General features: G+C 46.4%; 1 protein-coding gene across 1 annotated transcript in view; it reads right to left on the reverse strand.

The window, feature by feature from the left end:
• Positions 1 to 1,420: 1,420 nt before the first annotated feature.
• Positions 1,421 to 15,956, reverse strand: part of LOC143766926 (uncharacterized) — a 50,377-nt gene continuing 35,841 nt past the window's right edge. The window contains exon 7 of the mRNA XM_077254934.1: positions 1,421 to 3,661. Within this exon, the coding sequence (XP_077111049.1) occupies positions 1,632 to 3,661 (2,030 nt within the window). The 3' untranslated portion in view covers positions 1,421 to 1,631. The remainder of the gene's footprint in view (positions 3,662 to 15,956) is intronic.

Genomic DNA, 15,956 nt, shown 5'->3' on the forward strand with positions numbered 1-15,956 from the left:
TGAGGTCTGGGATCTGCCAATATGTGGCTGGGTTTCTGACTGTTTCGGATAACATGATACCTGATTTTGTTTTTTTTTCGTCTAGTCTTGCTTCAATATAGGTCAATATTAAATAGTCTCCTGATGAGTCGCCTTTGGTGAGGACGATGAAGCCCATAGAAATGAGAGGCTTGGAGAGTGAGTGTATATATGGAGCGCCCCCACACCGCCGCAGGGCCGAGGGGTACCCGGCACCGGGCCTCTGAGAGTCTCTGTTCTGGGGTTGTCACGGTGGCTAGACCCGGTCCGTGGCCCTGCCGGTCAGTGGGGGACGTCCGGTAACTAAGAGTGGTGTAGTGATGGGTAGATGATGGCAGTGGTGAGGCTGTAGCGGTGCGGTGCAGTTGTGGGGTGCAGGTCGCAGTAAATAACGAGGACACCAGGTTGCAGTCTCTTTACCTCTTTACTGAAGATCTCTGGGTCCTCAGTCCGGAATCCGGATCACCAGGCTGCGCAAGTCCGACCGGTCCAATGGCACCTCCAGAGTTCTCTTAATAGGTGGAAATCTGTGCCTTCCTTCTAGCGCTATGTGTTGTAGTCCTTCCCTGCTGTGCTTACGGAAAGTCCCCACAACTGTTGTGTCTGTTTCTTAAGTTCCCTCACAACTCGATTAGATGATCTTCTGCTAATCTTCCGTCCCTCCCTGATGTTGCGGTTAGGACGGCACCCGTTTGACGGGTAGGCTCGGAGCTCTTCCGGGACCCTAGAGTTGCCCCTCTCCACAAGTTGCCCCCCAAGACTGCATAGGTGATTTAGGTGAGACAGCCCGCCTGAGACTGACTGTCCTGCCGTAGGTTCGAAGTATTGCCTGAAGCTGTATGTAGAAATACTTCCTTCGGCGTGCACGACCCCTACTGGTATTCTCCTTCTGCGATGATCTCGTTTCTCACTCAGCACAATCTATCTCGCTTCCAATCCCTTCTTGGGCACCGCCGCTATCCTGAGCAGGCGCGATCCCGTTACGTTCGCTCTTGTCACCAAGTCTCTGTCAGGATCCCACCCCTGACAGAGACCCTACCGAATCTTCTCCCGCAACACCCTCTGCCACAAGGTGTTGCCTGGTTCCAACCCAGTCAGCTTTCTGTCTAACTTCCTGCCTGACCCCCCGTTTTACCTGTGTGTGGAGAGTGGCCTAGTAAATAGAACCCTTAGCTCCCCCTGGAGGCCCGGCGGTGAAATGTATTGGTGTCTGTGATACCTGATCAGATGAACTCCTTCAGTGCCATCAGACGTACCATAGCTCCCCTTAGCGGCGGAACCACAGTACTGCAATGACCAGGACTCTGGGGCGCTGCATATATACGTCACCTCACCCTATATACTGAACTGTGGGGTACATGTTTTTTCTATTAGTCATCTACTGACTAACCTTAAGGGGGTGAATTATGGGTATAGTTTTACATTTGGAATTAATAACGTTTAATTTTATCCTTTTGTCAGCAAACACGAGGAATGACAAGAGACAACCCCTTTAAGAAGATTAAGTTTTGGTTAAAACTATTCCAATATTATGAATATAAAAAAGGCTTCTCCCCTATGTGACGTCTCTGATGTTTATTACCAGTTGATTTCCAAGTAAAATATTTCCCACATTAAGAAAACGAAAAAGGGTTCTCCTCTGTGTGACTGCACTGATGTCTAACAAGAAGCGGTTTCCATTTAAAACATTTCCCACATTCTGAACAGGAAAAAGGCATTTCCCCTGTATGAGTTCTCTGGTGACTAACTAGACTCCCTTTCTGGTTAAAACATTTCCCACATTCTGAACAGGAAAAAGGCATCTCCCCTGTATGAGTTCTCTGGTGACTAACTAGACTCCCTTTCTGGTTAAAACATTTCCCACATTCTGAACAGGAAAAAGGCTTCTCCCCTGTGTGAGTTATTTGGTGTGTAACAAGTTTCTCTTTGTGGGTAAAACATTTCCCACATTCTGAACAAGAAAAGGGCTTCTCCCCTGTATGAGTTCTCTGGTGACTAACTAGATTCCCTTTCCGGTTAAAACATTTCCCACATTCTGAACAGGAAAAAGGCTTCTCCCCTGTGTGAGTTATTTGGTGTGTAACAAGTTTCTCTTTGTGGGTAAAACATTTCCCACATTCTGAACAAGAAAAGGGCTTCTCCCCTGTATGAGTTCTCTGGTGACTAACTAGACTCCCTTTCTGGTTAAAACATTTCCCACATTCTGAACAGGAAAAAGGCTTCTCCCTTGTGTGAGTTCTCTGGTGACTAACAAGATTCCCTTTACGGTTAAAACATTTCCCACAATCTGAACAGGAAAAAGGTATCTCCCCTGTATGAGTTCTCTGGTGACTAACTAGACTCCCTTTCTGGTTAAAACATTTCCCACATTCTGAACAGGAAAAAGGCTTCTCCCCTGTGTGAGTTATTTGGTGTGTAACAAGTTTCTCTTTGTGGGTAAAACATTTCCCACATTCTGAACAAGAAAAGGGCTTCTCCCCTGTATGAGTTCTCTGGTGACTAACTAGATTCCCTTTCCGGTTAAAACATTTCCCACATTCTGAACAGGAAAAAGGCTTCTCCCCTGTGTGAGTTATTTGGTGTGTAACAAGTTTCTCTTTGTGGGTAAAACATTTCCCACATTCTGAACAAGAAAAGGGCTTCTCCCCTGTATGAGTTCTCTGGTGACTAACTAGACTCCCTTTCTGGTTAAAACATTTCCCACATTCTGAACAGGAAAAAGGCTTCTCCCCTGTGTGAATTCTACGGTGATTAACCAAATCTGATTTCTGGTTAAAACATTTCCCACATTCTGAACAGGAAAAAGGCTTCTCCCCTGTGTGAGTTATTTGGTGTGTAACAAGTTTCTCTTTGCGGGTAAAACATTTCCCACATTCTGAACAGGAAAAGGGCTTCTCCCCTGTATGAGTTCTCTGGTGACTAACTAGATTCCCTTTCCGGTTAAAACATTTCCCACATTCTGAACAGGAAAAAGGCTTCTCCCCTGTGTGAGTTATTTGGTGTGTAACAAGTTTCTCTTTGTGGGTAAAACATTTCCCACATTCTGAACAGGAAAAGGGCTTCTCCCCTGTATGAGTTCTCTGGTGACTTACTAGATTCCCTTTCTGGTTAAAACATTTCCCACATTCTGAACAGGAAAAAGGCATCTCCCCTGTATGAGTTCTCTGGTGACTAACTAGACTCCCTTTCTGGTTAAAACATTTCCCACATTCTGAACAGGAAAAAGGCATCTCCCCTGTGTGAGTTCTCTGGTGACTAACTAGATTCCCTTTCTGGTTAAAACATTTCCCACATTCTGAACAGTAAAAAGGCTTCTTCCCTGTGTGAATTCTACGGTGATTAACCAAATCTGATTTCTTGTTAAAACATTTCCCACATTCTGAACATGAAAATGACTTCTTTGCTTTAGGAGCAGTTTGTTTTTTAATGCCTCCTTTGTGATTTTGATTTTCCTTAGTAGTCAGTAATGAATCAGAAGATGGGACCTGTTTCATACGATCGGATGACAGATCTTTGCTGTGAATGGATGATGATATATCTGGAGTAACAGCAATCACTTTAGTTGTATCTTGTAGGATCTCAAGATTATCAGATTTAAAAATTGAAGATGTCAGTTGTCCCTCTGATATCCTGGTACAGTCATCTGCCAAGACAAAAAAAAAACATTTTTTTTTATAAAATATCCTTGAGTTTTATATTTTTGAACATTTCTACTTAAACTGTCCATAAAAATGGCAAGCTATGTAAAAAACTTTAAAGGGTACCTGTCACCCCCAAAATGGAAGGTGAGCCAAGCCCAGTCATCAGGGGCTTATCTACAGCATTCTGTAATGCTGTAGATAAGCTCCCGATGTTATCTGAAAGATGATAAAAAGAGGATAGATTATACTCACCCAGGGGCGGTCCCGTCCGAAGGGCGTCGCTGGTCCGGTCAGGCGCCACCTATCTTCATTCCATGACATCCTCTTCTGGTCTTCACAGCGCGGCTCCGGCGCAGGTGTACTTTGTCTGTTTAGGGCAGAGCAAAGTACTGCAGTGCGCAGGCGCTGGGCCTCTCTGACCTTTCCTGGCGCCTGAGCACTGCAGTACTTTGCTCTGCCCTTAACAGGGCAGACAAAGTATGCCTGCGCCAGAGCCGTGGTGTGAAGACCAGAAAAGGACGTCATGGAATAAAGATAGGAGGCGCTGGTCCGGACCAGCGACACCCACCGCAGCGGGACCGCCCCTGGGTGAGTATAATCTAACCTCTTTTTATTATCTTTCAGGTAACATCGGGGGCTTATCTACAGCATTACAGAGTGCTGTAGATAAGCTCCTGATGACAGTGGGCTTAGCTCGCCTTCCATTTCGGGGGTGACAGGTTCCCTTTAATTATTCATCAAGACAATGACAGTTCACAGTCTAATAGAAAACCTTGTTGGATGAGCCAGTAGTGCGTGGTGTTCAACTGTTTGTTCATTCTGCCTCCCAACTATCGAATAATAAGAAACCAATCAATGTTATGTAGGCGAAAATAATACCTATTCTCATCTCACAAAAAGCCAAGTCCCCACTCAGGTCCATCATCTGTCAATGTAGAAACAGAGGTTCCCACACTACTAGTGGCTCAAAGGCTGTTGAAAAGTAACAGAGTTTCTATAAACCAATCCAGCAAATTCCACTCTCACTTCTGAGTCTTGCAGTGTGCTCAAACAACAGTTAGGATCTCTGTATTTAGTAATATTATATAGTGAGATGAATCCACTTAATTTCAGTGTGTGTCTCCTGGAGCACAATCTGGGCACTATGTGCTGGGTAATAAAATGGCAAATTGTAATTTTCACTCTCCAACATCCACTTTGCGCTGATTTCCAGAAAGTGGCTGTGGAGTCAAAATATTCATTCCTCCTACACACGTGGTCAAAATTGTTGGTATCCCTGGTTTAATGACAGAAAAACCCACAATGGTCACAGAAATAACTTGAATCTGACAAAAATAATGATAAATCAAAAATCTATGAGAATGAACAAATGAAAGTCAGACATTGCTTTTTAACCATGCTTCCACAGAAATAAAAAAAAAAAAAACTCATGAAATAGGCCTGGACAGAAATGATGGTACCCTTAACTTAAATGCTTCGTGACCGCCAACGATAGATAAACATCGGCGCTAGCTATAATGATGGGATTCCGGAGCACAACCCTTACTGTGACCCCCGACCTTATCGAGACCCGATTGGTTCAGGTCCTGATGACATCAGCATCACACCAGCCAATGAGACAAATCACTATGAAAGTGTGTTGTAGCAATGAACTTTCCCGGGCGATCTGCCTCATAAAAACGCTGTTTCTCCTCAGATGTCAGTGAGAGATTAGAGGAGAAATAGTGTTACAAGTGCTGCTGGCAACAGCTGTGTCAGTCAGCGATCTAGTTATAAAGTAAAAAAAAACAGATAAGGCAGGTTAGGGTTAGTGCTATAGTTAGGGTTAGTGTTGGGGCTAAAGTTAGGCCTCTTTCACACTTCCGTCGGTACAGGGCCGTCGCTAAAAGTCGGCCCGACGTACCGACGACGTGCAAATTCGCCACAACGTGGGCAGCGGACACAGTGTTTGAAAGCGTCCGCTGCCCACTGTAAAGTCTCGGGGAGGAGGGGGCGGAGCTCCGACAGCACAAGCGCGGACGGAAATGCAGGACCCGACGTGCGAAAAACATTCCCTTGAACGTTTTTTCGCAACGACGGTCCGCCAAATACCGACGCATCCAGTGCACAATGTATTTTTCTGCACTGAATCTGCATCTCTTGGCAGAAAACGTAGGTGCGTTTTTGATGCGTTTTTTGCGCGTTTTTAATTTGTTTTTGAAAGCTAAATAAAGATGTATTATTGAACAAAAAAAAGATTTGTTATGTAATTTCTTGTCGAACCTCCTCTTTTACATTTGTCCAACCCACACTCCATTATGCACACAGATAGATAGATGATAGATAATAGATAGACATAAATATAGATAGATAATAGATAGAAGGAATGAGATGGATGGATAGATAGATAGATAGATAGATACATAGATAACAAGCATGCATATTCTTCCTACAGGTATGTTGATCCACCCAGCTCTCCTGCTCCTGCTCTCTGTCTATGAAGTGCATATACTACATCACCCAGCTTTTCACACAGACTCGCCCCTGCACCTAGCATTCACATGGTATGTTGATCCACTCAGCTCTCCTGCTCTGTCTGTCTATGAAGTGCATGTAGTGTCATCCATCTTTCCACATAGACTTGCCTCTACTCCTATCTTCCACTTGGTATGTCTCTCAACCAACCCCAGCTTCACCCAAACCCCCCCTCCACCCGTGCTATTTATGACCTTGTTTACTTTGGCTTGATTATATGCATCTGGTCCACTCTTAATTCTCTGACCAAGATGAACAGAGACCACTCCTCTCTGGTTCACACCTGAATGCACTTTGTGGCAGATATATTGCATAGCTCAAGTCTGCAAAGACTTTAGTCTGCAGTGTGATTCCTATAAGTGTGTCCTAGAAGTGTGAAGATTACAGTAGAATTAAAACCAGAATTGAACCAGAAGGGAACTAAAGATAACTGCCCAGTCACTCTAAACAATGTTTCTGTTTGTTTTCACTCTCACCCCTATAATCCTTCACTTTCTGCTAACTCCCCTAATCCCTACACCATGTAAGGGACTGTTCATCTCTTCCTCAATCCTCCCCCATCCATCTCACCTCCTCCTCAGAACTGTTCCTCAACATACAATCCTCTGTCTCTAAACACAGACAGCCACCTCATGCCCTCTCCTGCTCCCACCTGCTAACACTTTCTCTGCTCCTTCTCACTGCTGGTGATATCTCTCCAAATCCTGGCCCTCCTCACCACATCCACAGTCATTTCTACCTCCTATCCACGCTCTATCACAAACTTCCGTAACCTCTCTAACCTTATACCCATTCACACAGCCCCTGCTTCCCCGGTCCCACTAACAGGAGCTCTATGGAACACTTGCTGTCTGCAACAAGCTTTCCTACATCCATGATCTTTTGTTGCTACCAAACTTTCCTTCCTCGCCATCACCGAAACCTGGCTCACCCCTTCTGACACAGCCTCCCCTGCTGCACTTTCATATGGTGGCTTCCACCTTTCTCACACACCCCGCCCCAGCAGCAAACATGGGCGAGGAGTTGGTTTTCTCCTGTCAGATAACTGCTCCTTCACCCCAATGCCACTGCCACCCTCTGTTACCCTCCCTTCCTTTCAGGTGCACTCTGTGCGCATCTTCTCCCCCTCCAACCTCCAACTGGCTGTCATTTACCACCCCCAGGCCCAGGCACCACCTTCTTTGACCACTTAACCACCTGGCTACTTCATTTCCTTTCCGCGGACATCCCCACTATCATCATGGGCGACTTCAACATCCCCATTGACACTTCCCTCTCAGCTGCCACTAAACTTCTATTTTCACTTCCTCCTTCGGCCTCACTTAATGGTCTTCTGCAGCACCCACAAAGATGGTTACACACTGGACCTCATCTTCCCCCGTGTCTACTCCCTATCTAACCTCTCTAACTCACCTCTTCCTCTCTCTGATCACAACCTTCTCACATTCTCTTCCCTCTCCACTCCATGTCTACAATCCCCACCCCACAAACTTTCACACCCTCGCAGAAATCTTAAACACCTTGACCTACACTCATTCTCTGAATCCCTCCTCCCTCTCACAGACATAAGTTCCCTACACAATGCAGATGATGCTGCCGCTCTATATAACACCACAATAGCTGTAGCTTTGGAATCTGCTGCCCCACTTACACATACCAAAGCTCGCAAAATCAACAGACAGCCCTGGCACACCAGCCTGACCAAAGAACTGAGGCGAGCTTCCAGGGCTGCAGAGCGGAGATGGAAAAGATTCCGCTCCAACGAGCACTTCATCACATTCAAACAGTCCCTCACAACTTTCAAGACCACACTCGCCACAGCTAAACAAGCCTACTTCTCATCTCTCATATCCTCCCTGTCTCACAACCCTAAACAGTTATTCAACACCTTCAATTCTTTCCTCCGTCCCCCAGCACCTCCTCCCTCCCCACTTATCTCAGCTGAAGACTTTGCCTCATTTTTCAAGCGGAAGATTGAGAACATCAGAGATAGTTTTGGTCAACAACCTCCAGAGCCCTTCCTCCCGACTTCCCAGCCCTCCACCTTCAAAACCAACTTCTCCACCATTACAGAAGATCAACTCTCCACTCTACTCTCAAGATCGCATCTCACCACCTGTGCACTTGACCCCATCCCATCCCACTTCATCCCAAACCTCGCCACAGTCTTCATCCAAACCCTAACCCATCTCTTCAACCTATCACTAACAACTGGTGTTTTCCCCTCAAGCTTTAAACATGCCTCAATCACACCTATCCTCAAAAAGCCCTCTCTTGACCCATCCTCTGTATCTAGCTATCGCCCTATATCACTTCTCCCCTATGCCTCCAAACTACTGGAACAACACGTCGACCTTGAACTGTCCTCCCATCTCTCTTCTTGCTCCCTCTTCGATCGCTTACAATCTGGCTTCCGGTCACACCACTCCACTGAAACTGCCCTAACTAAGGTCACCATTGACCTCTTAACCGCCAAGAGCAAGCGACACTACTCTGTCCACCTCCTCCTGGACCTGTCCGCTGCCTTTGACACAGTGGACCATTCCCTATTATTACAGACCCTCTCATCCCTTGGCATCACAGACTTGGTCCTATCCTGGATCTCATCATACCTAACAGACCGGACATTCAGAGTCTCCCACTCACACACCACATCCTCACCCTCAGTCCCACAAGCCCCTGCTCTTCTCCATTTACACCTTTGGCCTGGGACAGCTCATAGAATCTCACGGTTTTCAGTATCACCTCTATGCTGATGACACACAGATCTACATCTCTGGACCAGATATCACCTCCCTACTAACCAGAATCCCTCAATGTCTGTCCACTATTTCAACCTTCTTCTCCGCTAGATTTCTGAAACTTAACATGGACAAAACAGAATTCATCATCTTTCCCCCATCTCACGCAACCCCCCCCCCCAACGAACCTATCCATTACAGTAAACAGCTGCCCACTCTCCCCAGTCCCACAAGCTCGCTGCCTCGGGGTAATCCTTGATGCTGATCTCGCCTTCAAACCACATATCCAAGCCCTTTCCACTTCCTGCCGACTAGAACTCAAAAATATTTCATGGATCCGTACATTCCTCAACCAAGAATCTGCAAAAACCCTAGTCCATGCCCTCATTATCTCTCGCCTTGACTACTGCAAGCTCCTGCTCTGTGGCCTCCCCTCGAACACTCTAGCACCCCTCCAATCTATTCTAAACTCCGCTGCCCGACTAATCCACCTGTCCCCCCGCTATTCCCCAGCTTCTCCCCTCTTTCAATCCCTTCACTGGCTCCCCATTGCCCAGAGACTCCAGTACAAAACCCTAACCATGACATACAAAGCCATCCACAACTTGTCGCCTCCATACATCTGTGACCTCGTCTCCCGGTACTTACCTGCACGCAACCTCCGATCTGAAAGTACTGAAAGAGTAAAAAAAAAAAAAAAACAGACAGCCAGAAAAAAGTATTTTAATATTCTTAATTTCACCATACTTACAAATATGCCTAATTCCTGTGACGCCCTCGATCGCCTGCAAAAAAGTAAAAATAATAAACCAATCGTATACTCTCTTTCTGCTGTAGTCCAATTAATAACGAGTGTCCCTCGACGATCTCCCCTATAGAACAGTGATATCGGGTGATGTCACTGTTCTATAGGGGACAGTGACATCGGGTGATGTCACGGCTCTATAGGGCCTCCAGTAACACACTGACAGGAGACAATGGCTCCTGCAGTGCATCACTGAAGAGGTTACCTTAGTTCAGGATCTCACTTTATGGCAAAGCTGCGTGAGACTTTTCCCACACAGCAGTGTCACAAGTGAGAGTAGGAACTATTTCTCACAGCGGCGGAGGGATACCTTCCGCCATTGTATCGCCGGAGCCCCTGGAAAGCGGTCGCATCAGCTGATGTGGCAGCTCTCCACCGGAGATCGTCGTGGGACACTCGTATTAATTGGATATCTGAGGATCAGGGAGTATATTGTTGGTTTATTATTTTAATATTTTTTTATTGGTGAGCAAGGGCTTTGGGATCAAGGTGATTGGCGAGTATGTACTCTATGTTGCATGTACTGCATGTTGCATGTTATATGTTGCTTGTACTGCATATACAACTTTCTACAATTTGGCCTCTTTGAAAATCCGAGAGGTCTGCCATTGGTATCAGGTTCTCATCAATGTTCTTACAATTATGCTTTCTACAATTGAACATGGACAAAACAGAATTCAACATCTTTCCCCCATCTCACTCTACCCCTCCACCAGACCTATCCATCAATGTCAATGGCTGCTCACTTTCCCCAGTCCCACACGCCTGGTGCCTCGGGGTGATCCTCGACTCTGCCCTCTCTTTCAAGCCACATATCCAAGCCCTTGCCTCCTCCTGCCGCCTCAAACTCAAAAACATTTCCCGGATCCGCGCATTCCTTGACCGTGACACCACAAAAACACTAGTGCATGCCCTTATCTCCCGCCTCGACTACTGCAACCTCCTACTCTCTGGACTCCCCTCTAGCACTCTGGCACCACTCCAATCCATCCTACACTCTGCTGCTCGACTAATCTACCTGTCTCCCCGCTATTCCCCAGCCTCTCCCCTATACCAAGCCCTTCACTGGCTTCCTATCGCCCAGAGACTCCAGTTCAAAACCCTCACAATGACCTACAAAGCCATCCACAACCTATCTCCTCCATACATCTGTGACATGATCTCCCGGTACCTACCAACAGGCAACCTCCGATCCTCTCAAGATCTCCTTCTCTACTCCCCTCTCATCTCTTCTTCCCACAACCGCATCCAAGGCTTCTCCCATGCGTCCCCCATACTCTGGAACTCTCTACCCCAGCACATCAGACTCTCGCCTACCATAGAAACTTTCAAAAAGAACCTGAAGACTCACCTCTTCCGACAAGCCTACAACCTGCAGTGATCCTGAACCTACTGAACCGCCGCACAACCAGCTCTGCCCTCTCCTAGTGTATCATCACCCATCCCCTGCAGACTGTGAGCCCTCGCGGGCAGGGTCCTCCCTCCTTATGTACCCGTGTGCCTTGTTTTTGCTCATGTTTAATGTATTTGTCTATATTTGCCCCGTATTTCACATGTAAAGCGCCAGGGAATAAATGGCGCTATAAAAATGAATAATAATAATAATAATAAATGTAATGCATGTTCTGTATGTTGTATGTACTGTATGTTGTGTACTGTTGTATATGTTGTATGTACTGTATGTTGTATGTTATATGTTTTATGTACTGTATGTTGTATGTACTGTATGTTGTATGTTATATGTTTTATGTACTGTATGTTATATGTTTTATGTACAGTATGTTGTATGTACTGTATGTTGTATGTTAAGGGGGTTGGACCAAATAATGGAAACAGCTAACGTTTTTGGCATCATAATCTTTGAACATGTTATAAACATGCAAACCGTTACATATGGTAATGTTTTGTAGTTGAATATTTGTATTAAGTGATATGTGTATGTAAATTAACTGTTTGTTTTGCAGAATTGTAAGAACATTGATGAGAACCTGATACCAATGGCAGACCTCTCGGATTTTCAAAGAGGCCAAATTGTTGGTGCTCGTATGGCAGGCGCTAGTGTAACAGAAAGTGCCTGAATGCTTGGCGTGTCAAGAGGTGCTGTCTCCAAAGTAATGACTGCGTTTGAAAGAGAAGGAAAAATGTCCGCAGCAAAACACAGGTCAGGCCGAAAGTCAAAGTTGACTGAGAGAGACCGTTGGACTCTAAAGCGAATTGTGAGAGAGGATCGCAAAACCACGGCTCTGAAAATCACTGCTGAGCTCAATGAACACCTACAGAACCCAGTTTCCACGAGAACTGTTCGTCGGGAGCTGCACAAATCTGGATTCCATGGAAGAGCTGCAATTAGAAAACCGCTGCTCTCAAAGACAAATGTTTCCAAGCGTTTAGCGTGGTGTAGAAACCTCCAGAATTGGTTCCTCGAGCAGTGGAAACATGTGATATTCTCAGACGAATCATCGTTTACCATCTTTTCCGACCTCCGGCCAAGTGTACGCTTGGAGACAGCTGAAAGAAGCATTCCATCCAGACTGTCTTCTCCCAACCGTAAAACATGGTGGAGGTTCTGTGATAATAATATAATAATAATTTTTATTTATATAGCGCCAACATATTCCGCAGCGCTTTACAACTTATAGAGGGGACTTGTACAGACAATAGACATTACAGCATAACAGAAATCACAGTTCAAAACAGATACCAGGAGGAATGAGGGCCCTGCTGCTTGCAAGCTTACAAACTGTGAGGAAAAGGGGAGACACGAGAGGTGGACGGTAACAATTGCTTTAGTTATTTGGACCAGCCATAGTGTGAGGCTCGGGTGTTCATGTAAAGCTGCATGAACCAGTTAACTGCCTAAGTATGTAGCAGTACAGACACAGAGGGCTATTAACTGCATGAAGTGAATGAGAACATGATGCGAGGAACCTGATTATGTTTATCTTTATTTATTATTATTTAGGCCACACAGGGATAGTTAGGTTAATGCGTTGAGGCGGTAGGCCAGTCTGAACAAATGCGCTTTTAGGGCACGCTTAAAACTGTGGGGATTGGGGATTAATCGTATTAACCTGGGTAGTGCATTCCAAAGAATCGGCGCAGCACGTGTAAAGTCTTGGAGACGGGAATGGGAGGTTCTGATTATTGAGGATGCCAACCTGAGGTCATTAGCGGAGCGGAGAGCACGGGTAGGGTGGTAGACTGAGACCAGAGAGGAGATGTAGGGTGGTGCTGAGCCATGGAGTGCTTTGTGGATGAGGGTAGTAGTTTTGTACTGGATTCTGGAGTGGATGGGTAGCCAGTGTAATGACTGGCACAAGGTAGAGGCATCGGTGTAACGGTTGGTGAGGAATATGATCCTGGCAGCAGCATTCAGGACAGATTGGAGCGGGGAGAGTTTGGTAAGAGGGAGGCCGATTAGTAGAGAGTTACAATAGTCCAGACGAGAATGAATAAGTGAGACAGTAAGAGTTTTTGCAGAGTCGAAAGTAAGAAAAGGGCGAATTCTAGAAATGTTTTTGAGATGCAGATAGGAAGAGCGAGCCAGTGATTGGATGTGGGGGGTGAATGAAAGCTCGGAATCAAGGATGACCCCAAGGCAGCGGGCATGTTGCTTTGGAGTAATGGTGGAACCGCACATGGTGATGGCAATGTCAGGCAAAGGTAGGTTAGTAGAGGGAGAGAACACGAGGAGTTCAGTTTTTGACAGGTTCAGTTTTAGATAGAGGGAGGACATGATGTTAGAGACAGCGGTAAGACAATCACTGGTGTTTTTTAAGAAGGTCGGCGTGAAAGCAGGAGAAGAGGTGTATAATTGGGTGTCGTCAGCATAGAGATGGTACTGGAAACCAAATCTACTGATTGTTTGTCCAATAGGGGCAGTATACAAAGAGAAGAGGAGGGGGCCTAGGACTGATCCTTGAGGAACCCCAACAGTAAGGGGAAGGTGAGAGGAGGAGGAACCAGCAAAACATACAGTGAAGGATTGGTCAGAGAGATAGGAGGAGAACCAGGAGAGAACGGTGTCCTTGAGGCCGATGGAGCGGAGCATAGTGAGGAGGAGCTGATGATCCACAGTATCGAATGCTGCGGAGAGATCCAAGAGAATTAGCATGGGGTAGTGACCATTAGATTTAGCTGTTAGTAGGTCATTAGAGACTTTAGTGAGGGCAGTTTCAGTCGAGTGTAAAGAGCGGAAGCTAGATTGAAGAGGGTCGAGAAGAGAGTTATCTGAGAGATAGCGGGTAAGACGGGAGTGGACCAGGCATTCGAGGAGTTTAGAGATGAAGGGAAGATTAGAGACAGGTCTATAATTAGCGGCACAATTTTGGTCAAGGGAGGGTTTTTTAAGTAATGGATGTATGATGGCATGCTTAAATGAGGAGGGAAAAATACCGGAAGTGAGGGAAAGGTTGAATATTTTTGTTAGGTGAGAGGTGATAGTCGGGGAAAGCGACTGGAGGAGATGTGATGGAATGGGGTCACTGGTGCAAGTGGTCGGGCGAGAAGATGCAAGGAGCCTGCTTACTTCTTCTTCTGTAACTGGTTCAAAGTCAGAGAGTGAACTAAATGCAGTGGGGGAGGGAGGACAGTGCATGGTATGAAGAGATTGGGAGATGATTTCCTGTCGAATGTGGTCAATTTTTTCTTTGAATTGGCCAGATCGTCAGCGCGGAGATCCGTGGTTGGGGCCTGCTCTCTTGGGTTGAGTAGGGACTGGAAAGTGTCGAAGAGACGTTTAGGGTTATTGGACAGCGAGGTGATGAGGGTGTTGAAATAGGTTTGTTTGGAGAGGTGAAGGGCAGAGTTGTATGTTTTTAGCATGAACTTATAATGGATGAAATCTTCGGGTAGATTAGATTTTCTCCACAGAAGTTCGGCGCACCTGGAGCACCGCTGCAGGAAACGTGTTTGCAGCGTGTGCCACGGTTGTCGCCGTCTGTGCCGAGTTGTTCTATGTATAGGAGGTGCAGCTTCATCCAGGGCACTTTGCAGGGTTTCATTGTAATGCTTCATAGCAGAATCAGGACATGAGATGGAGAAGATTGGGGCCAATGAGGACTGCAAGTTCTTCATAAGTGTCTGGGTGTTAATGGCCTGTATGTTTCTATAAGTGTGGAAAGTGGTGGTGACCTGAGCGGGATGGCAGTTCTTGATAGAGAATGAAAGAAGGTTGTGGTCAGAGAGCGGGAGAGGGGAGTTTGTGAAATCATCCAGTGAGCAAAGCCGGGAGAAAACCAAGTCAAGGGAGTTTCCATCTTCATGCGTTGGAGAGTTAGTATGCTGCTAGAGGCTGAAAGAGGAGGTTAGAGATAAAAGGTGAGAAACAGATGGGGAGAGGGGAGAAGCAATGGGGATGTTGAAATCACCCATGATAAGGGTGGGGGTGTCACAGGAGAGAAAGTGTGGAAGCCAGGTGGCAAAATTATCCAGGAACTGATGAGAGGGGCCGGGAGGACGATACACCACCGCAACTCGCATGGAGAAGGGGACGTAGTCTGACAGCATGGACCTCAAAGGAAGGGAATACAAGTGAGGGTACTTGGGGGATAACTTGGAAGGTACATTTGGGTGAAAGGAGCAGACCAACGCCTCCACCTGCTCTATTGTCTGATCTTGGGGTATGAGAAAAGTGTAGTCCACCATATGAAAGAGCAGCAGCAGCGGTGGTGTCTGACTGCTGGATCCAGGTTTCAGTAAGGGTACCGTCACACATTGAAATTTCCATCGCTACGACGTTACGATTCATGACGTTCTAGCGATATCGTTACGATATCGCTGTGTCTGACACGCTACTGCGATCAGACACCCTGCTGAGAATCGTACGTCGTAGCAGATCGTTTGGAACTTTCTTTCGTCGCTTGATCACCCGCTGACATCGCTGGATCGTTGTGTGTGACAGCGATCCAGCGATGTCTTCGCTTGTAACCAGGGTAAACATCGGGTAACTAAGCGCAGGGCCGCGCTTAGTAACCCGATGTTTACCCTGGTTACAAGCGTAAACGTAAAAAAACAAACCGTACATACTCACCCGTCGGTGTCCTTCAGGTCCCTTGACGTCTGCTTCCTGCTCTGAGTGCCGGCCGGAAAGTGAGAGCAGATCACAGCGGTGCTGCGCTCTCCTCTCACTGTACGGCTGCACTCAGAGCAGGAACCAGACGGCAAGGGACCTGAAGGACACCGACGGGTGAGTATGTACGGTTTGTTTTTTTACGTTTACGCTGGTAACCAGGGTAA

This window comes from Ranitomeya variabilis, chromosome 4 (genome assembly GCF_051348905.1).
Source record: "Ranitomeya variabilis isolate aRanVar5 chromosome 4, aRanVar5.hap1, whole genome shotgun sequence".
Lineage (NCBI taxonomy): Eukaryota > Metazoa > Chordata > Amphibia > Anura > Dendrobatidae > Ranitomeya > Ranitomeya variabilis.